This window comes from Scophthalmus maximus, chromosome 13, assembly GCF_022379125.1.
Source record: "Scophthalmus maximus strain ysfricsl-2021 chromosome 13, ASM2237912v1, whole genome shotgun sequence".
In the NCBI taxonomy this organism is placed as follows: Eukaryota; Metazoa; Chordata; class Actinopteri; order Pleuronectiformes; family Scophthalmidae; genus Scophthalmus; species Scophthalmus maximus.
The window spans coordinates 15,503,687-15,529,201 of record NC_061527.1 but is presented as its reverse complement, the minus strand read 5'-3'; the positions used below and the strand labels follow the sequence as shown (position 1 = coordinate 15,529,201).

General features: G+C 46.0%; 1 protein-coding gene across 2 annotated transcripts; it reads left to right on the top strand.

Annotated features, from left to right (window-relative positions):
* The first annotated feature begins 1,936 nt into the window (after positions 1–1,936).
* On the top strand, positions 1,937–23,846 carry rgl1 (ral guanine nucleotide dissociation stimulator-like 1). Of its 2 annotated transcripts, none has more exons than XM_047336817.1 (18): positions 1,937–2,518; positions 14,572–14,682; positions 16,377–16,585; positions 16,676–16,750; positions 16,865–17,055; positions 17,148–17,272; positions 17,403–17,618; positions 17,713–17,816; positions 17,952–18,036; positions 18,238–18,327; positions 18,657–18,743; positions 19,024–19,056; positions 19,167–19,288; positions 19,592–19,681; positions 19,845–20,034; positions 20,788–21,039; positions 21,128–21,242; positions 21,951–23,846. In XM_047336817.1, the coding sequence occupies exons 1-18, from the start codon at positions 2,159–2,161 to the stop codon at positions 22,136–22,138; spliced, it is 2,643 nt and encodes an 880-aa protein (XP_047192773.1). In that variant the 5' UTR covers positions 1,937–2,158; the 3' UTR covers positions 22,139–23,846. The 2 variants fall into 2 exon arrangements, with proteins under 2 accessions (XP_047192773.1, XP_047192774.1); XM_047336818.1 differs by lacking the exon at positions 1,937–2,518 and adding an exon at positions 11,869–12,108.
* Positions 23,847–25,515: the final 1,669 nt, after the last annotated feature.

Below are 25,515 nucleotides of genomic sequence, written 5' to 3'. Positions count from 1 at the left end.
GCAGGGGAGAAAGGCGAGAAGAGTTCAGCAACAGTGAGAATATATGCGTACGAGTTGGCTGAGTGGTTGGCAGACAAAACCCAAATGGAAAAGGGAACTTGAAAAAAAGTTAACGTGGACCCCTCATCTGTATATCTGTGAATGCTCCTTTTCTTACGTGTCAGACGTCAGGCCAGTGAACAAGCACTGAGCTGCGCTGGAGTCAAGAGATCTGGCGAGTGGCAGAAGAGGAGCACAACAGAGAGAGGAAACGGAGGAGGAAACGCGAGAGGAAGGCCGAGAGCGGGGGACAGTTCAGTGGGAGTCCATCCACACGGCAGAGACAAGGCGGCGTGCCCCCTCCCCTCCTCTCCCGGCTCTTCGGTGCAGCTTGATTTATCTGGAGTGTGATTAGAGAGGCATTTTAATGCTTGATGGGTTTTTTTAGGTTTTTTTTTTATCATTGAGCTCCAACCATGAGTCAGTGCTAAATATAAGCATACTTTAGGTGGAGTCTCATCGCATTCTTGTGTCCAGGATTTGAGGGAATTTCATCACGCTGAGTCATAGTGAGGCTCTGACTCATGAAGGCAACGCAGCTCAAGTTCCCAGGGGGGAGGCAACGTGATGCAGTAGAAAGTAACTGAGTACATGTAGTCAAGTACTGTACAGTAGTAGAGTAGTTTTGGATTCCCTGTGCTGTGTAATGAAGATTAATATTGTACATTAAAAAAGATGTAGAGCATGTAAAATATGATACAAAACATCTTTCTAAAAAGTGTCTAGATGGGCTCCTTGACATGTTTCAGAAAAATCCTTATAAAACTCTTCACCTAAAACTCTTCACCTCACACCTTCTCTTGAAACCCACTGAGACTGATCTAGACAACTGTTTACAAAGTAGTTCAAACTATTCTTTACTTCTGATGCCGTAAGTCCATTTTGCTGGTGTTATTCTTCATGTGCACTTTTGATTTCAGGGCTCGTACGCGTGGAGCAGTTTTACATGTTGTATTGGTACTTTTGCTTCAGTTAATGTTTTGAGTTTTTCCCCAGCTGATACCACAGCAGTGTTTTCTCTCTCTCTCTCTCTAGTAATGAGCCGACAGTGAACTTCACCGGATGCTCGTCTGGCATCACTGTGTTTTTCTAGCAGCTGTTGATTCACCTGGGAAAACAGGATGCAAGGTTTGACTTAATGCTTCAGCGTCTAACTGTATGAGGCGACTATCTCCACTTTTGTATAATATTAACAGTTCACTTCCACTGTGTGTGTGTGTGTGTGTGTGTGTGTGTGTGTGTGTGTGTGTCGGAGCACTGCCTGGTCCCGGATAATCCTCTTTCCAGCAGCTGCTGTGTTTTTACACATGACTAATTCTTATTCCTACAGTGAACTCTCTCTCTCTCTCTCTCTCTCTCTCTCTCACACACACACACGCACGTTCTCCATAACTGTTACACATTTGTTATGGTTTGACCTTTGCCCTGCTGTCACACAAATGTCTCCGAGCTGTGCTGTACGACAGAGAACTGAATCAGTAACATTTTGCAGCAAAATCATAATTCAATAAAAGAGTGTGTTTATCCTTCGACACCTCTAGTAACACATCCAGAAAGATCTTCAAGGAGGGAAGGATGTGAATTGACTTCTGATATCTTTGTTTGAACACTGAATGAGTGTGGTCTGGGATCCGTAAATGAGGCCAAAAGTCAATCCATCATGGAAAATATTTGCCATTGTTAGTAATTCTTAGAAACTCCTCTGCAACATCCTCTTCTTCATCTCAGCTTTCCTGTCTTTCTTTCGTTTTTCTTCACATTCTTCCACAGTCAAACTCTCTTTAGTCCGAGGGCAGTTTTTTTTGTTTTAAGGGGGTAGGGCCACCAACGCATGACTCCTCCCCCCTCTGGCTGGGATGAATGTAGGGGGTGAGGGAGAGAAGGAGGGGGGGCAGAGAAAGACAGAGACAATAGACTTTAATCACTCATGTGGTTGAGAGCTGTTGGTTAGAGCTGAGCTCCACGCGTGCTGAGAGGGAAAGAAAGGAAAAGGGAAACAGTGAAACTGCACACGGTGGGAGGACAAGTGGAGGGAGAGAAACAGGAAGGGAGAAGACTGAGGTGGACAACTTGAGAGGAGAGTTGTCATTTGTGTCCGGGGCTGAAGACCAGACAGTTAATGACCAGACTGAGGAGAGAGGAGGAGGTGACCAACACAGGGAGTCTACTTCATTCTGAAGAAAAACCTGAACTTGAAAACCACCTCAAGAGCTCCACGTTTCTTCACATTCCACCCAAGCCCTCTCCATCCACCCTGCTGTCCAAACTGGAGTATGTCCTGCCGTCCCTGTCATCCCTGCCGCTGATCCAAGCGGTCAGCATGATCTCCCACTACCCTCTGGCCACCCTCATGCCTTGGCCCGCGAGTCCCCACCACCACTGTCCCGACCTGGACTGCACCTTGCTGCTGGAGGGGGAAGGAGGGGTCGCCCTGCAGAGGTACCAGCCTCGCTACCCGGAGAGCAGCCCACGACACTGGGTCAGTACAGTGCACGGCAAGAATTAATTGTGCCTGTTTGTCGGAGTCTGTGTTTATTTCTGCGAGGCACAGGTTGTTCCAGTCTGGTTAAACAGCCTGGCGGATGTTGGCCTTTCGCATGAACTGCCTTCCTGTGCCATCTGTTGTTTGGAGTGAGGTGTTGCAGGGATATTTTGTGGTCCTGGTTTTGATGGATTCAAGGATGGGAATGGGGAGTAAAGTGTTGGGAAGACTGAGATAGTGAAACAAAGCTTGGCGGTACAAACACCGAAAGGTTGAGTGACGCGCAGGGAGTTTCTGTTTGTACCTCCTTCAAGGTCCGTTTCTTGAGAGAAAATGAAAACAAATCTGTGGCTGCTCTGGATTCAGCAGTTCTGGCCTTGCTGGTGGCCCCATGCTCAGCTAACAGCTTTTTCTTTCCAAAAAAAGATGGTCATTTCAAAACCAAATCAAATACGCCCGCAACTTTTCAATTTGCCCGACTCAGAGATCAGCGATTGTCCCATTTCTTTCCCCGCAGTTCCTCTGCTTGACCTCTACTCAGTGAAATTTTATGCAATAACTTGACAACTCACAGCAATTATGCAAAGTAGACAGTAACCTTTGGAGGCACAGACGACAGCTGACCTCTTGTGAAAGGCAGTGATTCAAATTCACTGCAACTACCGCTTATTGGTGGCTCTCTCTCTGTGTGTGTGTGTGTGTGTTGCTGACTGTTCACAATTCACAGAAAGGCCATTACTCACTTTACTTCGGGATCCCTAACAACCTAAATACAGTATGTGTGAGGGAAAAAGTAGAGCAGGAAAAAAAGAAATGCTGCACACATTGATTCATCTGTGAGTTTGCAGGTTCCCCGCATCAGTGTGATCACCATAGAAACAACTGCATCCTATTCCATCTTATAGTGGCTAAAAGTTTCCCTGTGCTCACTTGCAATGTCAAGGTCAAAGTGAAATTTCATTTGGTGTTGAGAAATGTGTCGTGAAATTGAGGTCTAAAAAAAGGAGTCTGGTCTGAGGCAACATATCAGGGATTAATATATTTCCTCGATACCCCATTATAGTGTCAGCGAAAATAAGCGTAACTTTTTAAAAAGCAGTGGATTTATTGGTAACAGCTCATCTACGTAGGTTTCCGTCACATGACTGCCACTGCAATGTATTGTGTTTTGAATGTTGGGAAGTCATCCTCCCTCGCTGCCTATCTGGCATCCTGGCGGACGCGTCCTCCCGTCTCGCAGCACCGCTTCCGCCAATTGTTTTGGAGGGGTAAGAAGACTGGAGGTTGGCTCGCAGACTCTCACAGTCTCTGGCCGCTTGTAGCCAAAGAGTATCACGCATTCATCAACGCTGCGTGCCAGAAGTGAATTCCATGCGAGTGTTTTCACAGTGTTGGGTTGTGATTGTCCTCACAGCCGCTTATATGGAAATACCTTCCATAGACTTATGTGAATTTTACCCTCTGTGACATAATGAAGAAAATTGAAGCGTTTATGTGTTGACAACTACTTGTGTCCTGCTGTTTGCAGCAGAGAACATTATCTCTTAACACAAACTGCACCATTCTTCACGTGAAAAGCAATAATTGCACGACCCGCTGCATGCCTTGTTGTCTAAGTCCATCAGCTGGCCTGGCCGCCTAAGAGGTCGAAGACTTTGCCTTTACTGCTTCCATGTGTTCCCTCTCCACCGAATTCCTGCAGATCTGCAAAAGGTTATGAAACCGTGCCAGTCATAAAGGCCGAGGCTGGAGTCATTACCTCTCTGTAATCAGTAGTGTGCAGTCACAGAGGCTGTCAGGTCCACAGTTCAGGTCCGGGACGAGGGAGGAGTGCTGAGGTGTCAGTCATTATCAACAGTCCACTGAGGACATGGAGTCTCCAACATGAACACACAAGTGAAGGGACACATTATTTTTTTTTTTTTTTTACAATTGCTGAAGCAAGACAAAGCCATAAAAACATAGTGTGTGTGACATAACATACAATAAACTGAGATGTTCAAAATAAACTTGTTTTATTCTGACATTGGAGGACGTGTCACAAGAAGGAAAGACAAAGGATATGACCGGGTTTGAACCCACTTGAACAGAAGTGAGAGTGTGAACGACTGCACACACACACACACACACGTCTCAGCGGCCTATCGCAGTACACTTTGCTGCTCTAGCTGCATTTTGAAGTCGGCAGCATTCGACAGTGTAATGAAGCGCTGGTTGATCAATTAGACAAACTCCACTGCTGGGTAATGTTTACCCATCCCTCACGCGCTGGCTCACGACAGCCAGCAGGGCAGTTCAATAACCCAATTCTCTGGAAATGCAGAAGTGACTTTATGCAGGGAAAACAGGGACAAAGGAAGGGGGGGATGAAGAGAATTTCGATGATGGCGTGTTTTCCATTGAAAAAAGTCACAGAGCTGAGTTAGCACTCCTCCTTCCCCTTTCTTGTCCTTTTGAGCAGAGAAGTGCACGTTTCAGGCGGATGCTCTGTGACGTCTCAGTGTTTCCAGTCCGTTTTCTGCTCGTCATGTGTTTTGATGACTTGACAACGATTTCGACAGTTTGTGATTCATTCATTCCGGCTGAGACAAGTTCTGTCCTGTCCAGTTTTGTTTGTTATTTTAATTTTGATTGATGTAATATTTCAGGTGTCAGTAATGCTCAATCACATATTAGTACATTTCACAACAGCTGGTTTACCTCTGGCAAGTGAAGAAGAAATGGAAAGAGTGGTAAGCATTGACAATACAACCCACAGCTGCAGAGACAGTTATATACTTCACTCACTTTTCTCCAGAATCCAGGTCTCGGTCCTCCTTCCATTGGGGCGACCACTTAAGATGGTGTTTGCACACTTGGGTGACCCCCAGCGTGTCAAGTCGTCTGGTCGCCTGCAGCTCTGTGGAGGTCCATATAATTGTGATCTTGGGCCTAATTAGGTCACATAATGGGATGGTGTGAAAAGTCAATACCACGGGCATTGTCCCTGTCACACGAACGTCCATCCCAGAGCAACAACAATACAGGAGCAGCTTGCTCAACTGGGGCAGAAACGCACCACACCATATGGTAATGGGTGTGTACTTTGTGGTGGTCTCTGTGTGTGTGTGTGCGCGTGTGTGTGTGTGTGTGTGTGTGTGTGTGCCCCACACAAAATATCTCTGTTCCCTTTCCCACTCAGGGAGGGCATGCAGTATTATCCAGGACGCCTGACTAGGATCAGGCTGGCATTGTGCTGTGTGTTTGTGCTGTGTGTGTTTGTGTGTGTGTGTGTGTGTGTGTGTGTGTGTGTGTGTGTGCGTGTGTGTGTGCGCGCGCATGTGTGTTTGTGTGTGTGTGTGTGTGTGTGTGTGTGTGTGTGTGTGTGTGTGTGTGTGAAGCTGGTGTCCAGTTATTAATATGAGCGGTCAGCACTCACAAAATCTTGGAGTCAGCAGTTTACTAACTATAATAACTCTGCTCAGTTCAAACGCTCAGATACACACAGAAAAAAAAGATCTAACTTCAGAACAGGAGCGATATCCTGCATTTGTCTCAGTTAAACGTACAGTAAGATGGTGAATCTAGAACTAAGTGCTAGATCTTTTCGACATGACAAAGTGCAGAAGACCAGGTATAAGGAACAATAAGAGTAGTTAGGGTGTGGGAGGTGTCAGGGGAGGAGGTTCGTTTTCAAGATCTCTGTTAACATCTAGATAACTTCTACACAACATATTGTTTTGGCAGAGAAAATATATTATATTATCGGTGTTATGGCAACAAGTGTACTGTGTACGCTTGTTTTTGTGCTACTGCCTCTTTTTCTTTTTAAGCAGCTCTGGCGTGTGTGTTGCAGTGTGCATCGTTTACGCAGTTTCGTTTCCTACAATGCACATGCTTCCCACTTCACTTCAACAACAACATAACTTCTGACGTGTGACATGGGATGAAGGGACACAGTTCTGTCTCACAGTCCAGGCAGAACAAACTGTTTCACAAAGTCACAAACTCTGTTACTCTGTGTATTCTGACGTGATGAAGTTGAAAGTCTCCTTTGTCGTTCCCTGCTGTGATTTCAGTGTTTTGGCGAGGCCACATTGGGACCGGTGCATTAACCGGCTGCGCTGGTGGTATGTGTTGTTTTTGTTTTGCGTACAGTATGTGAAAAGTTAAGGGGCACAATTGGGCAACAGATGGTCCAGCTCTCATTAGCTGGGGAGGGGTCAGACAGACAACTGAGCCAGTCCAGACCGATTCATTCAAGGCTTAGCGGGGCTTAGATCTGGAGGGGGTCAGGGTTGGGGCCCCATGGGAGTAGAGGGGCTGTGTTTGTGTTGTCTGTGCTGGTAACTCTTCGAAATGCAGAGACACCTGAAACCACCTTTGAGTGGATTATCCTTGGGAGCAACGGACCAGCTGAATCCATATGGAGGCTGTTGTTGAAAAAGGAAGAGGAAAAAAAACCTGCCTGTTACATCATTTTAATGCAGACTAAGCAAGATATGGTAGATTTGATACAAAATGAAACTTGAATTTAACGACACGTTTCAAGGAAATGTGTAGTGATTTTGGTCTTGATGTGAAGTGCCGAGGAGGAGGAGGGGTCTCTGTCTGCAGTTCAGGACTTTACTGGAAACGAATGATGTCACCCGTCCACACACACACACACACACACACAGAGAGAGAGAGGGGGTGAGAGAGAGAGCTCGACAGCAGCCAGGACAATGGATCTGAGGAGCAGAGACATGACATAAGAGCAGAGAGAGGGAGGCAGAGCTTTAATGTGGCTGTTTGAACAAAGGGCTCAGTTGGCCGAGGAAGAGACAGATAAAGAGAAAGAGAAAAAGAAAATGCAGCTGTGTGTATCAGGAGAGATGACCCAACGTGTCCTTATGCATCTCTGCTTTCATTGTTGTTACTACTGAGGGCATGGCCGCTGCTTCACTCACTGCCCCTAAACGACCTGTTGAAGCTGCTTTCATTGTCTCACGGTTTGGTTCAGTGAGTTACGGCAGATCACCCTGACCCTGCAACATAAATCCAACCCTCTCGTGTTTTTCCCGCTGCTTTGGCCTGGTCTGGATCAAACCTCTCTGCTGACTCTGGATAAACCCAGCGGTTCATGAACTCTGCCCTCTACTGGGCAGTATGCTTTGGAAACACCGAACCGCCGACCACACAAAAACAACACGCTGTGAAATGCAAGTGTGATAAGTACATTTACATTTCACACACACACACACACACGCAGACACACACGCACGCATGCACACACACGCATGCATGCACGCACACACTTCTATCTTTGGGAGGACACTTCACATAAAGCACACATTACCATAACCTAATTCTAAGCTAAACCCTAAATCCAAGTCTTAACCCTCAGACAGCTCTTCAAATGTGTCAGAAATAATAGCACGAGAAGACAGAGAAGGATTGTGGAGGTACACTGACATGATTTGGTTTGGATATCGTTGCAGAAAAGATGATTGCTATTTTTGGATCTTTCCATCGGGGAGAGTTTTGCTGCTGTCACAGCTGATACTCCTCTTGCTGGATGAAATGATCGGGTCTCCAGCAGAGAGGAAGAGCAGTGCGTTTTTTTCTCCTCTGCTCTGAAATTGTGAAATCACTCCTTCTCTGGAAGCCCAGTACAAGATGGCCCCGTTGCATCACGCTTGTCTTTCAGCCAGCATGGATCCTCTCAGTTTCTGACTGTGCTGTGAACTCTCCCCTGTCTCTCCCGCGCTCACTCACAGCAGAGATAGTGTCCTTTCAAGTTAATCTCAATGGTGTCCCACGCTTTCTTCCCCACACGACCTTCTTATCTCCGATGTAAACACTGAGACATTAAACATGCGACTCAAGACCCTCTCATTTGGTGTCCTCTGTGTGCTTGTGGTTCAGTTTTGTTTTTTCCAGTCTTGTGATCTTCTCCAGCTCTCAGCAGTCCCCTTTTCCCTCTCCTCCTCTCCTCTCCTCTCTTCTTCTCTCCTCCGTCTTCTCATTGGTCTGCTTTCATGACCCTGCTCCAGGCCAGAGAGGCTCCACAGCCAGTCAGGTATGAGGACAGCAGCCTCGCTGGAGTCAGGAGGCTGCAGGCAGGAAGTGGGAGATTTCCTGGAATGTGCGTTTTTCCCCACATTGGTGCAATAACAGAGCGAGCAGTGCTCCTCCTGTTTTTGTCCCCTTTTGTGCATGTGCTATGGCTGCCTGGTTCGGACGTCGTCGAGCAGGGAGAATTAAGAGCCTGTCTAGGAAGTCCAGTAATGACGTAATGTGCTCTATCCACATCAAGGGCTTTCCTAAGTGTGATTGCGTCATTAGTCTTCTAAGAGGAAGGAAAACTTGGAATATGGATTGTCCTCTACTGTAGTGCCTAAATATCCTTTGCATTATTTATTAGCCTCTCAAACATAGAAACATGAAGATGCCACTACTGCTTGTACTTGTCCATAACATTTCATAGAGAAAGACTGTTTTTTTGACACCTATAATAACCTATATTATTGATTATGTGTTACATCAAATTATATTTAATAATGAATATATATTTTTGGCATGGAAAGTGATTAATTGTTGGAATAGATCACCAAACTGTTAAGAATTATCAACTTAGACAAGATTCAACATTCAAATGTTTCTTATTAATGTTAATGAATCAGTTATTACTCACTGCAATGATATTTAATAATATGACAGGGTCCTCTTTAGTTAACGAGTGTTTTTTAACTTAAAGTACATTATGTAATGCTAGTTTTGTACTTTTATTTTACAACATTTGAATGAATGCAAGACCTATAATGGAGTATTTTTACATTGTGGTGTTACTACTTTGACTTTAGGATCTGAATATTTCTTCTAGCAATGATGATACTCGACTTGACAACTCAAGTTCAGAGTGCACTCAGCTGCCCGTCCGTCAGACGGAGCAGCAGCCGTCACATTAGTCGGGCTTCTTGTTTCCACTGAGATATGACATCACTCCCACAGTGAGACCAACACTCCAACCGCCCCGGGGCAGAGCTGGAGGTCGCGTGGGGCCGAAACCTTCCCACTGCCCCTCTGGGCTTCCCAGACCTCCGGAGACCCCGGTGGACACCGGGGCAGTTTGGCCTGGGAACTGGAGCCCGGCCAGATGTACAGTACATCACGATGAACTGTCAGCAAGAGGGGAAACTGATAAAACATACAGTTTGATCACTGACTGAGAAAAGGCTTCCCTGGCTCCCTCCCAAAGCTGGGAGAGAGTGATGATGTCAAGAGAGACCACCTTGTGTGTGTGTGTGTGTGTGTGTGTGTGTGTGACATTCGGTGACGCTGAGTGTGACGTTGGAGTTACGTGTTGGTGTTATGGGAGCAAGAAGAGTGGGTAGGCCTCTCACGTACACACACACACACACACAAAAAGGGGATGACAGCAGGTCTCCCACTGATCCAGACAACAGCGAATATCATAAAGTTCTTATTGTCTCCTCCTGGCGTTGCATTTGGCATTTGATCAGCTGACTAACTTGACTTGTAAATTTATGAACCACTGCTTGTTCACAGTTGATATATGTTTATGATACAACTTTGTACAAAAAGACCCCCCCCCCCCACACACACACACACACACACAAAGTGGGTGCTTGATTCATATCTTCCCCTTTATTCACACAAGTGCACTGTCTGAGAAGTGAGTACATGTGCAGGCGCATTCACAGAGGAACAGTGTTGCCCGTTCTCATACACTCAGTCTATTCTCCTCTCCTGTCACCGACAATGCACAGTGCTGGTGACGGCATCTACAGCCTTCCTTGTATTGTCACAGGCCGCAGCTGCCTGACACACAAGATGGCTATAGGTTCCGCAGCACATCACGTTATCCTCTCAGTCAGAGACGGGGCATAATCACAGCAAAATTGCTTTTCACAGTCAAATAAAGTGGGGAACAAAACAAGATTTTCACTGAAAAGACTTTAACTCAGGCTGTTGAAGCCTCTTTTTTTCCACTCAGATCAATTTTAGCATGCATTTTAACACAGAATGACAACACTGTATTTTGTTGGACATCTGTTCTATCAGAATCATGCTCAGATGATATTTCTTCAGGAGAGCCTGACCAATATACCGATAACATGGGCCATGGGCCGTGGGGGCTGTGGCTCAGGAGGGAGAGTCGTTCGAGGTCGATCCCAGCTACCGCCGGTCTGCAAGCCGGTGTGCCCTTGGGCAAGACACTTAGCCCTAAATTGCCTCTGTCGGCTCTTCCAGCAGTGTATGAATGTGTATGAATGATAATAAATCATTATTATCAATACATCAAGGAAATCGCGGTGAATAGCAGCGCTGTGTGAATCTGTGGATGTGACTTTCCTGTAAAGGGCTTTGAGGGGTCTATATGACTAGAAAAGCACTACATAAATACAGTCCATTTACCATTATGAGCCTTTCACAGAAATTTCAGTATCGGAATTTATGGTTGCCAATATGTCCTGATATGAAAACTTTTGTTCAACAGAATATTTATTTTAGATTTACGTTAAAATGTGTTTATTTTCTTAACTCAAGTTTTACATAAATTTTTACATTGTTGGAATTTAGAAATATATATATATATATACTATATATATATTATCGGCCGATATAGCCCTATCGGCCCCCAAATGCCCATATTGGTCAATCTCACTTTTATTGAACATGTCATATTGGTTTGAGACAGATATGAGACAAAATGAGAACCTATATTTAAAGAGAAAATCCCAAAACTAAAATAAAGTAAAGTGAAATGAGAAAAAAACTTTCCAAAGTCATAAAATAATTCGTTTCTTAGGGCATCAGGGAAGCCAGGGATCGTCCTGTTTCAAGACAGCACACGACTGAAGGAATGCAACCAGACAACTCCCACGCCATAAAGAAAAAGAAGGAACATTTACTTTACCAAAAAAAATGAAAGCTCAATTTCATATTTTGAATCATGATAAACTTTTTATAAAAGTGCATATCACAAGGATTTGTGTCCATTTAATTTCAAGACAAAAAAAGTCCTCCTAAAAATGGTTATGAATAGAAAAAATAAATAAAACAACAGCAACATCACAATAAAATAAATCTGTAATGAAGTTAATCTTCTTTTGTAAAATCATTATTCCGTTTTGAACTATTCGTACCAAATGCTGGAATGACTAGTTTGGGCTAGAACATCTTCCATGGGAAGACATTTATGATTCCTCAGTATATTGCGCAAACAAATCCCAGCTCCGCGTCATTGCGCGCACGTTGTTGTCAGTCCGCTGGAAGTCTGTGGAAGGCCGAAGGAGAAGAGGAGGAGTTTGGACCGGACTGTTATGAGCGAGGGGAGGAGATCCGTCGTCCCAGTAGAAGAGGGGAGAGCCCACCGACAGACAGAGAGGAGGACCTGGCGCTTGGAGCGGAGCGGACCAACGTGGTGTGTGTGTGTGTGTGTGTGTGTGTGGCGGTGCCGGTGGACACACTTCTTACACAGCGAGGACCTCACAGGAAACAGAGTCTGCTTCTCTCCTTGACGGATTATTTCCAAGCTCTGATGCTGTCCCCGGACCATGAGAGAAACGCTCACCATGAAGTTCGCCTGGAAAACTAAAATGGTAAAGAAAATGAACCAAAACGGAGAAAAAGAAAAAACTCGTGGTTTTCCACCCTGTGTGCTCTGTTGTGGGGTCTGTGGGGTTGTTTTGTTTTGGGTTTTTTTGAAGAGAGGGGGAGAGGGAGGGGGCTTCAAGAGGGAATGGGGGAGAGAAAGGAGGGGGGGGGGCTGTGTGCAGGCTTGGGAAAGTAGAGGATAAAGGGGGAAGAGGAGGAGGGGAACAGTGGAACATTGAGTTTTAATTATTTTAGCCAGCTTTTAAATGTAGGTTAACCCACATTGTAATGGTGGTGCGCAAAGTTTAAAAATGTGGGCAACAGTTAAAAAAAAACAAAAAACAAATCCACTGCTCTGCTCCACCAGCGTATGAACTGGATCGGAGTCTCCCCTCCCTGACGGTGGATATGAAAACTTTTGTCTGGGGTCCCACAGTGAAAATAGACAGGGAACAATTGAGCAGGCCCCGGGGCCATCGCCGTCTCTCCACGGGTCCCAGCTGCGTCCAGCCGAGAAAAGCACAAAAGCCAACAGATCAGCGCCAGAGACTCCACTCCACTGCTGTTGTTATCTGGGGAGTATTGTTTCACACACAGCTGATGGGCTGATAGGCAGATGAGCTGAGATAGGGGCCTGTTCGCCCCTGTGTTCTCCTCTGTGTCCTCCGTGTGCACTCTTTTTGGAGCATCTCCTGTGGAAGGGTCCAAGTTATAACAGAGTAAACAGCTCATCTCCTGTTTACACCTCGCACAGAGTCATTTGATATGATGTCCTCTCTCCGCAAACTCACCCCCGACCCCTCTGTGTTGTTTCTGACGGGCCCATAGAAGATATGGGACAGACTGTTTTGGTTTCCGAGCTCATGGAACCTAAACTCGGTGCACAAAGTGAGCAGAGGTTTTTTTTTTTTTCTTTTTCAAACCCTTCCTCTGAAAAACCTCTCCAGCTCAGTGGCTGACAGAACGCAGGCTGTGTGTGCCGACTGTGAACTCAGCAGCCTGCGCCGGCCAGCACCGAGACCTCCCGCTATTGTTTTGGGAGTGTGTGGACTGCATGACTCACGCACTGATGTATTTATCTGTCCCTGCGCCAGCCATCCAGCCGGCAGCCAGCGGCGGCAGCGGCATCCAAAGTGAGAGACATGTTGCTGACCATACGACAGGATGCTAAGAAAGGGGGTTATGGGACGGGGCACGTGGACGCGTTTCAGACAAATGCAGCGTCTGGCGTGCAACGGCGAAGACATGCTTGCTGATTTAATCTGCCAAAGCCAGTTGAAATCCTCCTTTAAACCCCTCCTCTTCCTTTATGTATTTGTGCTGTCCGTTGGAGGGGCTTCCTTTTCATTCCTGCACCACATGTTTCTGTTCAAACCCAAACACGGTCCAGTCGTGGCCGAGTGCCTCCCGCCTCCAGCACCGTCCACTGAGCCTGTTAGCGGCGACTTTGACCCCTGACCTCTTTTCTGGCATCCTTTCTGTTTGGGCAATAGCTTGGACTCTGCCGTTGAGCTGCGTAAATGAAAGTGGGGACAAGTGAGAGTGATCTTGGCCGATGCTGCCTGTGTGCATGTGGGTGTGTGAGTGTGTGTGTGTGTGTGTGGACTTGGCCGTAATACTGCAAGCGTGGTGTTTCTGTTTGGCTAGTCCCTCTCCTCCGCTGTCTCCCTGCCTCTGTTTTTGTCTCCGTATGTTGATGTCTCAGCAGAACCCGGCCTCCGTTTGCTCTCGCTCTCTCCCTCCCTCTCTCTCTAGAGTTTTGTATTTTGATTTCGCTCTGCTTCCCTCCGTTTGCTTGTGCCTCGTCGTGATTTACAACCGGAGACAGACACTCTACATGTGGGTCCATGGCTGCGAGCGCAAAATCCATTTAGTCTGACAAGCTGATTTCAGTGTGGTTGAGGGCTCTCGAGACACAGATTGGTAATCAAGCTCTCTTGGAGAGTGTAATTAGGCAGACAAACAGACAAAGACACATCAACACGGAGGAAAAAGTGACGCAGATTTCACAAGGACGGGGTTTTGTTTGAGCACTCTGGCTCTTATCTCAAGTTTCTCTGAGCTCCAGGAAAAATCCGCCCAGCTCTCTGACTCCAGAGAGACACAGTGAAAGAGATGGATAGGGAATAAAAGAGGGAGTAAAGATGGGGAGGGAGGGAGGGAGGGAGGGAGGCCTGGCAAGCTGCTTTGGTGGGGGTTGGGGACTCGGTCATTCTTGATGTTTTACTGCATCTCAGTCCTTCTCCTCCTAGTTTGTGTGAGTGCTGTGGTTGTGTTCCTTTTGTTTTTTCTCTTTCCTACATCTGCTTTCCCCAAAAAGGTTTCCAACATCCCCATCAGACTGACAGTTGCAGTGGCAGTTAGCTCTGCAACGCGCGGCCATTTGCAGAAAGCTTTGAAACCTGTGACCGTGAGCGCTCTCCTCTCCTCTGGAGGTGACTGAATATGTTTTCCCTCTCTCCTCGCAGAGCTCGGTGCAGGACTGGGGGGAGGAAGTTGAGGAAGGAGCCATCTACAATGTGACGCTGAAGAGGGTTCAGATTCAGCAGGCGGCCAACAAGGGAGCGAGATGGCTGGGGGTGAGTAGACCCGTCTGACGTCTGCCGGAGGATTCGAGTCAAGCTCCAGACCCTCAGCGAACCAGATTAGACATAACTTTTACTTTTTTTTTCCCTCCACTTTCTCGACCTGTTGTGGTGGAACAAAGAAAATGCAAAGCCCCGGATGTTTTTCTCAAGTGGAACAGTCTCTAATGTGGAATTTATCATGTGTGGCTGGTTTATGAAACAACCCATTGAGTTGTGTGAGCTCAACAACAGAAGAAAAAACCCCGTATCTCTATTGTTTTAAACACACTGTGTCTCTCAGCCGTGGGGCGTCTCTTGGCATTGTGCTCCGCCGGGGCTGATATTGTTTTAACGTTTGAGCTATAAATCTCTCAGTTTAGACAACACCTTTGAGTTGCTTGCTGAAAATCAACAGTTCCACCAGACCTGGGCTGTTCAGCCAAAGCATGTGATTTCCTGACTCTTCCGGCTGCCAACAAAACTGCTCGTTTCCTTTGTACAGGACTGTTTTATGAAATGCTGGTATGACAAAAAGGGAGGGGGGGTATTAAAGGCTTTTCCTTGAGTTGTGCTTTTTTTTCTCTCAGTGCATATGAGGCATTACTGCTTCCTCCACTGCGCTGTTTATGTCAGCATAATAAGATGTTATACAGCATATTATTATACTACGTAGAACGGCCAATTAGACGCATTATACTCAGTAACAACTACAAGGATGCGTGGACCCAGTGAAACAGAAATTACAAGTCAGATATATGGGTGTTTTCCTTTTGTTTACGAGGGAAATCTGGATCCTTCTCGGGTTCCTTAAGCCTCCCGGTGCTCGACGTGTGGGGTGGGGATTGGCACGTGAAAAAAGAAAAACAGGCTTTTAACGACTGCACTGGTGTATTGACAACGACATGGGCTGCAAACTGTACGAGAGCTAATTAAAGCAACATGGCTACTTTCTACAGCAGCACGGTCCGTTGAGTAGAACAGAGAGCAGTCCCATTAGTATATTTACTCCAAACAGCCAATTGTCAGTGAATAACAGCAGTTACAATCAGCGGGATTATAGGCCTACACCCTGCGTATTGTTTACAGTGTGTGTAGTCATCACTGGATTTGGATGCCAAATCAGTGAGTTGTGATTTTTTTTTTGCAACTTCTACCTCGGTGGGACCGTGCAGTGAGTCACCGCACAGAGATAAATGATCCCGTTTCTTGTGCGAGCTGAGCCGTTATCAGGGGGGTTTGTCGGGAGAACTTGGCTCGGCCGCGGTCCTCCTCGCTGTCTGGAGGGACTGAGGAGGAGGAGGAGGAGGAGGGGCCCGCTGTGATTAAAAGCAGATTGGAGCGTTTCCTGTTGGAGTGAGCTAACTTCACCACGGTCTCTCTCTCTCTCTCTCTCTCTCTCTCTGTGCCACTCTGTGTATTCCCCTGCAGACAAAGTATAATAGTCGGACACATCTGGACAAATCAGAATTAGATATAGGTCACAGACGTCCGCACTGTTTCTGCCCCCACCCACCCCCTCGTCTTTTTTATCTTCTATTGAATTGTCTCACTCCATTGTTTAACAGTTTGGAGTTTACCTGTTCTCAGATGTCAAAAAAGGCAACCTTGCACATCGTGAGAATGATTTTATAGATGAACTACATGCTTCTAACCCCCCCACCCCCACCCCATTAGCTCACAGTGTTTTTCAAAAAATGTGTGTTTAGGCGGAGGGGGATCGTCTGCCTCCCGGCCACACGGTGAGCCAACTGGAGACCTGCAAAATCCGCAGCATCCGTGCCGGAACACTGGAGCGTCTGGTGGAGACGTTGTTGACGGCGTTCGGAGACAACGACCTCACCTACACCTCCATCTTCCTGTCCACCTACAGAGCCTTCACCTGCACGCAGACCGTGCTGCAGCTCCTGCTGGGCAGGTAGGCGGGAGTGAGGTGTTTCACGAAGCCTAAAAATAATGTGGTGACTGTCCATTTGAAAATAAGCGTTCTCCTCATTCTCTGCTGCAGCTACGGATGCATGGAGGAAAACGAGCAAGGCACAGACAAATGCCGAGGCTCTGAAACCACGGGAGCCATCAGAACGTGAGATCCAGTTCCATTATTTCCATATGAACAGCTTTCTATACATAACATTTTACCTCTGCTTTCAGCGGATATTGCCGACATATCTCACCTGCTCCCTTGTTGTCTCCACAGTGCCTTGGCCTCCATCCTGCGTGCCTGGCTGGACCAGTGTCCCGAAGACTTCCAGGAGCCTCCTGACTACCCCAGTCTCCACAGGCTGATGGACTACCTGCGCAAGGCCCTGCCCGGCTCAGAGGCTCTCAGGCGGGCAGAGGGTCTGCTGGAGCAGCTGCAGAGTCAGGCCAGCATGGATGACACTGATGGTAACTAACAAAGCGACTTTTTATAAGGTTTTATTTCGTGTTTCCCTTTTAAAATATCTAATTTCACCTCAACCCTGTTTACCTGCCTTTAGCTGGTTTCCACGGCAACAGTTCTTTCTGCCTGGGGGAAGAGGAGGAAGTGGAGATTGAGGTGCAGGAGGACTTCCTCTCATTTGATGCAGACCTGGTGGCTGAGCAGCTGACCTACATGGATGCAGTAAGTGGAGGGGTTGGCTTGGCTTGGCAGCGTGTGTTAGTGTGTGTCGTGTTGGAGGAGGGTAACAGATTACGCAGGTTACATTTACGCAGTGATGTCATCCTAACATCCGCCTGTTCTTCTGCTCCAGCTGCTGTTTAAAAAGGTTGTGCCCCACCACTGCCTGGGCTCGATCTGGTCGCAGAGGGATAAGAAGCACAACAAGCACAGTGCCCCCACCATCCGAGCCACCATCACCCAGTTCAACGCCGTGGCGGCCTGCGTGGTCAGCACGGTGCTGAAACACAAACAGATCCGACCGCACGTCAGAGCACGGGTCATCCAGCGCTGGATAGACATTGCCCAGGTTGGCGGGAACACCGAGACATTCACACAAATGAATATGAAAGATCTTGCTAAAATAAGAGTGAAGTTCGGACTGACCGGTTTTCTTTTAACAGGAGTGTCGAATACGCAAGAACTTCTCGTCTCTGCGAGCCATCGTGTCCGCGCTGCAGTCCAATCCTCTGTACAGGCTGAAAAGAGCATGGGCCTGTGTGCACAAGTAAGCCTCCAATTTCTGAACTATGCAGATAATCTCGGTGGGCATCAGCAGGGTCGTCTCAGTGTTTATTGTCCACTAGCGTTTTAGCTGCCGTGCACAATATCATAACCTAACACGAATCTGTGCTTGACGCAGAGACAGCATGCAGACATTTGAGGAACTGTCGGACATTTTTTCGGACCACAACAACTACCTGACCAGCAGAGAGCTACTCATGAGGGTGAGTTCTCACTTCCTCTGCTATACCATTCCTGAGGAACCTGTGTGAACGTACGAATGAGTAAAGAGTAAAGTCAGTATCTTCTGCAAGAATCACAGTTTCAAAGTGTGTTGATGTGGGAACCTGGCGGTCCTGGAAACATTCCCCTGTTCACCAGCTGGAATCTGGAGCATTGAAGCTATTTTTCTGCTTGCTCCGCAGGAAGGCACCTCAAAGTTTGCCAGTCTGGAGAGCTGCGCCAAGGAGCACCAGAAACGCACCCACAAGAGACTGCTGCTGCAGAGGGAGATGGTGAGACCAAGAGCGGCTGACTAGGAGCTTTGACAAGCCGTGCCAGACGAATCTTTTCAAAGGCAGCTAAAACGGAGCTTTGTAAATTTGAACAACACATTCCTCCAAAGCAATGTGCTGCAAAGTGAGCTCTAGCCATGAAGCCACATGCTTCACATTGTTTACTCAATGCACTTTGTGCTGTACTTGCATTAAGCCCTGTGTTGTATTTCACAAGCCCGCCTTGCCAGCTGCGAGGACCACAGTGTAAATAAATCTCTGACTTTATTGTGGCATCTCAGGGAATTTACTTGGTTGTTAAAAGTAATGACATAACTCTTTCTTTACAGGGAGCAATGCAGGGAACAATACCATACTTGGGGACTTTTCTTACCGACCTAACCATGTTGGATACAGCCCTGCCTGACCTAGTAGAGGTAAAAAGAAATAAAAGAAAATCCGTAACACCTGCTGACTGTATGTGTGCCTGCTTGCACTCGTGTGTGTTTCGATATTTGAGCGCGTGTGCCTGCGAGTTTGCACAACTGTGCAGATCTGAGAGTAACCGCCGTCAGAAACTGGGGGTTGAGTTACCGTGAGTGCGTGAGGGATTCTGACGAACCATTTATGGAGTGGTCCACCTAATGCCGTTTGTCCAGGCAGCCGCTGGTCTGTGACGTTCAGGGTCTGACAGCGTGCTCTTTGTGTCCTCCGCAGGGTGCTCTGATCAACTTTGAGAAGAGACGCAGGGTGAGTTGAGCCGCAGACGCCTCGTCTGACATGAGTACACACCATGACAGTTGTCACACGATGAGCTCGGGCTCGTCGCACATTGGTGACCTTCCTCTCCGTCTCTGCAGGAGTTTGAGGTGATCGCTCAGATCAAGCTGCTGCAGTCGGCGTGCAACAGCTACTGTCTGACTCCGGAATCAACTTTCCTGCGCTGGTTTAAGAGCCATCCTCAGCTCAGTGAGGAGGAGAGGTACAGAATACTCACGCACCGTTATCCTTTAGATAACAAGCAAATTAGTGTACGGGGTCATGGTCTGTTGGGCCCGTTGTTAAGAAAATAATGGCAGCTTCTTTCTCTGCTTTCTCCTTGCTTCTCCCTGCTGTTCTTATGTCACGTCTTTACTCCCCACTGATCTATTGTGCCCGTTGCTCTCACCCTTTTCTCTCCCGCTTTCGTTCCTCCTCTTTGACGTTCTCTTTTTTTGTCCCCCCTTCCATGATTTGGTGATGTTTCACAATGTTTAAGGTTTATCCTTGATGCTCTTTCTTGCAGCTACGGTTTGTCCTGTGAGATTGAAGGCCTTGGTGACAGTAGTCCAACTTCCCTCAAGCCGCGAAAGAGCATGGCGAAGAGACTCAGCCTGTGAGTACAGAAAATGAATGTTATCAGTTTGCATGGGTGATATTGAGTCTGAAATCGGCTCAGACCTGTAAACACTGCACTCTTCACACTGTCATATTCAAGCACTTCGGTGCTGTGACCTATTTATTCTATTCTCTGATAACTCCCTCCCTCCACTTCTCAGGCTGTTCCTTGGGACAGACTATAATTCAGCCAGTTCTCCGGTCAGAGAGACGCCGCGATCGCCTCCCACTGGCAGCTCAGGGGAGAGCATGGACTCTGTCAGCGTGTCCTCCAGTGACTCCAGCAGCCCGTCGGACAGCGAGGGTCTCCCTCCGCCCACGACTCACACCTCTGACTCTCAACAAAACAAGGTGGGTTATGGCATTCAGCATTATTGATTTATTATTAATGTTCATAAATCATGATATTAGGTTGCTACTTTAAGAACCGGCAACGGATGAAAATTACGCTATAGGGCTAACTCTGGTTCATTTAGAGTCTTTATCTGATGATTAATGAGTCCTGCTCTCAAAACTAATTAAAAGGACAAACAATGTAAGATAGTGTTCAGTCGAAACCTTTATATACAAAGCTTCCAACTGCACAACACAAGTTTAAATTGCTAAAATTATTATATATATATATATAAGACATTGAGTCAAAATAATTTCAAATAGTTCTTTGCTTTTGCTTAACCAAGAGACTTCAATGTCACTTTATAACATTTCTGACACATTAAACTGTATTTGTAGTTCTGCTTTTTGTTAAGATTGAGGTGAAGGTGTTTTTTAAGAATAATGTGGTTCTGATAATAATCTGACATATTGATCGTAATGCTAGATGATTTTGTTGAGGAAAATGAAGCCCTGACTCAATTGTTGACTTAACTCGGCAAAAAAAACATACCTGTGAGACACGATGATGCAATTTAAAAATAAATAAATGTCATTATAAAAATAATAAAATGAACCAACTCCAGAACTGTGATGAGAGGTCCCTCTAATTAGACCAAGCCAAAACCAACAATACAAATGTTATACAATAACCACAACACTACCGCTTTAAATTATTTTTAGGGTCCCTGAGTGAGAATAACTTTTTTTAACATTATTATCTTTCCTTAGCTTTCGGAATCCTCCTCTTGTAATTCACTCCACTCCATGGACACCAGCTCGTCGACAGCCAGCGTCCCCATGACCCCTGCGTCTCCCTCCCTCCCGGGGCCCACCTGCACCCACAGACGCTCCGCCTCGCTCACCCCCGTGACTCCTGGCTCCCCGAGCCAAACCCCGACGTACAACACCCAGGCCCAGGACGCGTGCATCATAAGAGTCAGTCTGGAGCAGGGCAACGGGAATCTGTATAAGAGCATCCTGGTGAGGATGGGTGTTTGTGTCGAGTCACACTTTACTCTGTTTTTGTTCAATGCAGTACGACTACATTTTCTTCCTGTCTTCTAAATAGTTGACCAATCAAGACAAGACCCGGGCTGTGATTTCTAGAGCAATGGCGAAGCACAACCTGGAGGTGGAGCCGGAGGAAGGATACGAGCTGGTACAAGTCATCTCTGAGGAGAGAGGTAAAACATGGCTCTACTTTCGAGTTGAAGCTCATTAGATCCTCTGGGATCCTTAAAGGTCTTGGGTGATCATTTTGTATGCATGTCCACCTTTCCAGTCGTTACACTCACACGGTCTCAACCAGGTCCTTTACCAAATGTTTGTCTCAAATGACATCTTCACTCACAATATTTAGGCCTAATATTTAAGATTTATCTATTTTCATTTCTTATCAAATTTCCATCCATATGGACGACACAGATTTCACATAATTAAACAATCTGATAAACTTAATGTGATTTCAACAAATAGGCTTAACTAATATGCAATACATTCAAATTGGATTCTTCATTATAAATACATCCCTCAGGTTATTGTGTACTTAAAACACATTGGGTTTGTTAGAACTATTACATACATTTCAGTCTTACCTGTTTAATTTATGTTTGACAGACAAATATGCATCACAGTAGGTTTATTCTGAGTGTCTCATAGACTGTATAGTGATTACAGTTCAGCAAAAGCGGCTGCTGCAGTTACTCTACAAAACTATGATGAAGCACATTGTATTTGCAACTCATCATAATCATTATTATAATTTATTCCACCGATCAGCCGTTTTTCCAAACTTAATGAGCCGTGGTGACTGGTGTATTGCTGACTAGAAGCATAATGGCAGTAACAACAAGCGCTCATGGCTGGTCTTTGTCCTCTGCTTTGTCTCACAGAGCTGGTGATCCCAGACAACGCCAACGTCTTCTACGCCATGAACACTTCGGCCAACTATGACTTCCTGCTGCGGGTGCGAGGCACGGCGGCTCGGCCGGTCCAGCTGCGCAGCCGTTGCAGCTCCACACTCCCTCGAACCCAGCACCGCTCGAGCCTCTCGCTCAGACTCAGCAAAGTCACGCTGTGACCGAACTGTCGCGGCCCAGCAGCTTGCCCTTACACCACTCACCCGGGACAGCGCAGGGCATGAACTGGATTTCAAGTGTTTGTTTTTTTTGAGGGGGAGGCTTGGTGGAAGCAAAATGGACCTTGAGGAAGCTCTGTAGGATCCCTGTGTCCAAGAAGTGACTGATGGATCCCAATGAGCTCTGAGACTTACAAAGAGCTTCACCTTGACTCTTATTTGAAACAGTGCCATCCCTTTGTCCAGCCTTAATATAGAACACGGATGTGTAGTGTGACTGCTGTGCCAGTGCGACTCTGCTTTTGACTAGTGATGCCTGTGACAGAATGACACAGCGACCCCAAATGGCCTCCGCTCTTCACAGCGACAGGTTTTTGCACATGTGGGAGCGGCCAAACTCCTGACCTCCAACAGTATTCTGACATTTGTAATGTACTTCTAATTGTCCTGTGACGTCTGCGTAGCTGAATAATAACTCTTCTGGTTAATGGAAGAGTGACAAGAGCAGAAAAAGAGAAGATGGATGGTGGAGGAGGAGGAGGAGAGGTGGACTGAGTTTCCAGTCCTGTTTGCCTTTATCGATGACCGAATGGACCTCTGACAGTAATCTGAATGATATTGATGAACTGATTGACAGGAGCTGTGATGTCATTATTTCCCCTTGGTGGACATGTTCGCCCGCCGTGTCTGCCTTGTGCACAGTGTGCACAGTGTGTTCAAGCCCCTATCATATTGTGAGCTGTGTGACGAATGCAGCGTTTTGTGCGCATTCTGATTGGTTCCCCGTACTTGGTTTTAACAAGTCCTTCGACGTATGTTGGAACGGCCTTACCAGCCCTGTATTCAGGGTGTAGAGATGCAATTTGTGCTGCTGTATTTACATGTGCTTGTTTGAAAAAGAAAAAAAGGAAAACCATACAGGTGTACAACAACAGGAGAAGAAATGAAGGAAGTGTCTTCCTGAAATGGGAAGCACCACGCACATTGTCTCAAACTGATGCATACTTGTACCTCTTTGCCCTTCATTATATGAATTATAGAGTTGCACTTGTCAGTTGGCAGGAGGTGCCAATGGGATGTGAATGCAGAAGAATGAGCGAGCCACTCTGTTAGTGGCTTAGTCCCTCTTCACAAAATGAATTACTATTTGTTTTTGTAATTGTTGCCTTTTTTAAAAATATGTTTTTGTAACAAAATTCAGGGCAGAAAAGAAAGCCAGTCGGAGGCTGATAGAGGTTTTTTGAAAGTAAATGCTATCGAAGTCAGTGTCATGTTTAAGCCAGCGCTAATTTCACCGTGATGCGTTTGGAAATATTCACTGAGGGACTCTTTGCCTCATTATACTCACAGAAGCCAAACACCTCTTCACACACTCCTCATTTCCAACCCCATCATGGTTGCACAGCAACACTTCATCAGCTGTCCACATCATGGAGACACGCTGGCAGATTAACACTCATTTATATTTCTCTCAGTTGTTCTCCACAGCTCCTACATTGTCATTCTATTGTGCCATGACAGCATGTTTGTGCAACCGGTTAATGTTCCTCGGTTAATATCACAGAGAGCTGGTTCGCCGTTGGCCCGGACATTTGTCTCTGTGCAGCACTGCATTTTAAAAAGGTTATCTTCAATCACCCTCAGCTCCTGTGTTCTTCACTGCCAAAGACCCTTTCTTCTACCTGAATAAATACATAAATTATTATCATTATTATGATGGTTGTGTGTTTTTCGATTTCTCCTCATCCCTGTATAATATCATCTGATTTGATTCTTGTAGTTCTGTTCACAGTTCTGTACATGTATTTGACAAAACAGCACTCCCCACCTCACGTTCTCTGTGGAGCGCTGGTGAGATGGAGGCGGCTCTGCTTCCATCAGTTCTCTCTCGCACATCGTGATGAGCGACGTGCTCTGTCCTGTTAGGTTTGACATTGTCGATAAAAGGACAAGACGCTCTTCTGGACGGAGCCCAAGTCATTTTGCTGAGTGGAAGACATTTCTGCTGACTTGAGTGCAGCAGTCATGACCTTCCTTTCCCGGAGCTTGTTTTGCTGCGCTAGTCAAACATGCATTCTTTGACACCTCAAGGATTAGATATAAAGCAAAAGAACTATAAATTAATTCTATGATTGTGTTTTGCTATTTGGCTTTACTTCATTCCTGAGACAAGTCATAGAAAGCACCAGGGACAACAACTGCAAATGTTGGTGTTTGAATCTAATGCCCATGAAATGATGATGACACAATCAAAGAGCTACAATACGTATACTGTACATCATTCAAACCAAATGCCACAGGAGAGGCAAATCAAAACTGAAATGAAGAAAGTTGGTTAAAACAATTTTTTTTACACACATTCTTGTTAGTTTTTGTTATTTTTCTCTAATTTTGACAATTGTCATGTGCAATATTGGAAACTTTAACCTCTTTAGGCCTAAGCAGGTTTACTTGGATATGATAAAGAATTCTGCAATTTTCAATTTCCAGTGTTGTTCTCTGTAGGCGGAGGTTCAGCTGCTCTCCCCAGGTTGCAGGCAGCACAGAGGTTCCTCAGTTTTCACTTTTTGTTTTTGTTTTTATCCGTTTCATAGATATTTGGTCGATTTGAAAGTTTAGACCAGACCTGAAGAGCACTATAACAGCCTTTTGATAGAATATGATTTCAAGGCACTGACGCACTGACAGTGTAATAAGCTGTAAATACACACGGACTGAGCTGCGTCTCCTCTGTGGTTTACTTTGCTGTAAATCAGAGTGACGCTGAGCACACTTCCACAGGTGGTTGCTCTGCATTAAGTGTGTACTTACAGGCAACAAAAGGGTTTCACTCCTGTGGGAGTGCAAAATTTGACAAGCGAGTTCATCACACCAAGTAAACCTCATCTTACAGCCATGCAGGCACAGATGAATGATCTCTCACCCCAGGGACACACATAAAACTCAGCAGAGCGCACGCCGAGGCCTGTCTAGTTCTTATATATAAATATAAAAGACAAAGTGCCCTGTAGATGTTATGACTTCTGATAATGTTATAACTTTCCAACAATCTAATAAAATGCCTTAACCAACAAGATAATAATCTCTGTTACAAAGCGGGAGGTTATTACATTATTGGGATAACCTTTTTACTGTACAGAGCCCAATAATGTAATGATTTCCCGATACTGTAATAATGTGTGTAGTAGCATGCCACAGATACTGTGTTATGATTTTTGGAAATGCAACAAACAACCAAGCAGACACGGGGGGGATGATAAACTCAGTAGCAGATACATATGAGGTGTAAATAACGAGACTACAGCTGGTTCAGTTTATATATAATGTGGTATAATGCCAGTGTTGTTATTTACCAGCTGCACGTTTTATATCATGTATTA

What these genes read in the sequence shown, in the direction of transcription:
- rgl1 (XM_047336817.1), top strand. Translation starts at nt 2,159, where the DNA reads ATGACCAGACTGAGGAGAGAGGAGGAGGTGACCAACACAGGGAGTCTA. An exon ending in GCTGGATAGACATTGCCCAG is followed by an intron (nt 17,619 to 17,712) that starts GTTGGCGGGAAC and finishes TTCTTTTAACAG; the next exon opens with GAGTGTCGAATACGCAAGAA. An exon ending in AGTCATCTCTGAGGAGAGAG is followed by an intron (nt 21,243 to 21,950) that starts GTAAAACATGGC and finishes TTTGTCTCACAG; the next exon opens with AGCTGGTGATCCCAGACAAC.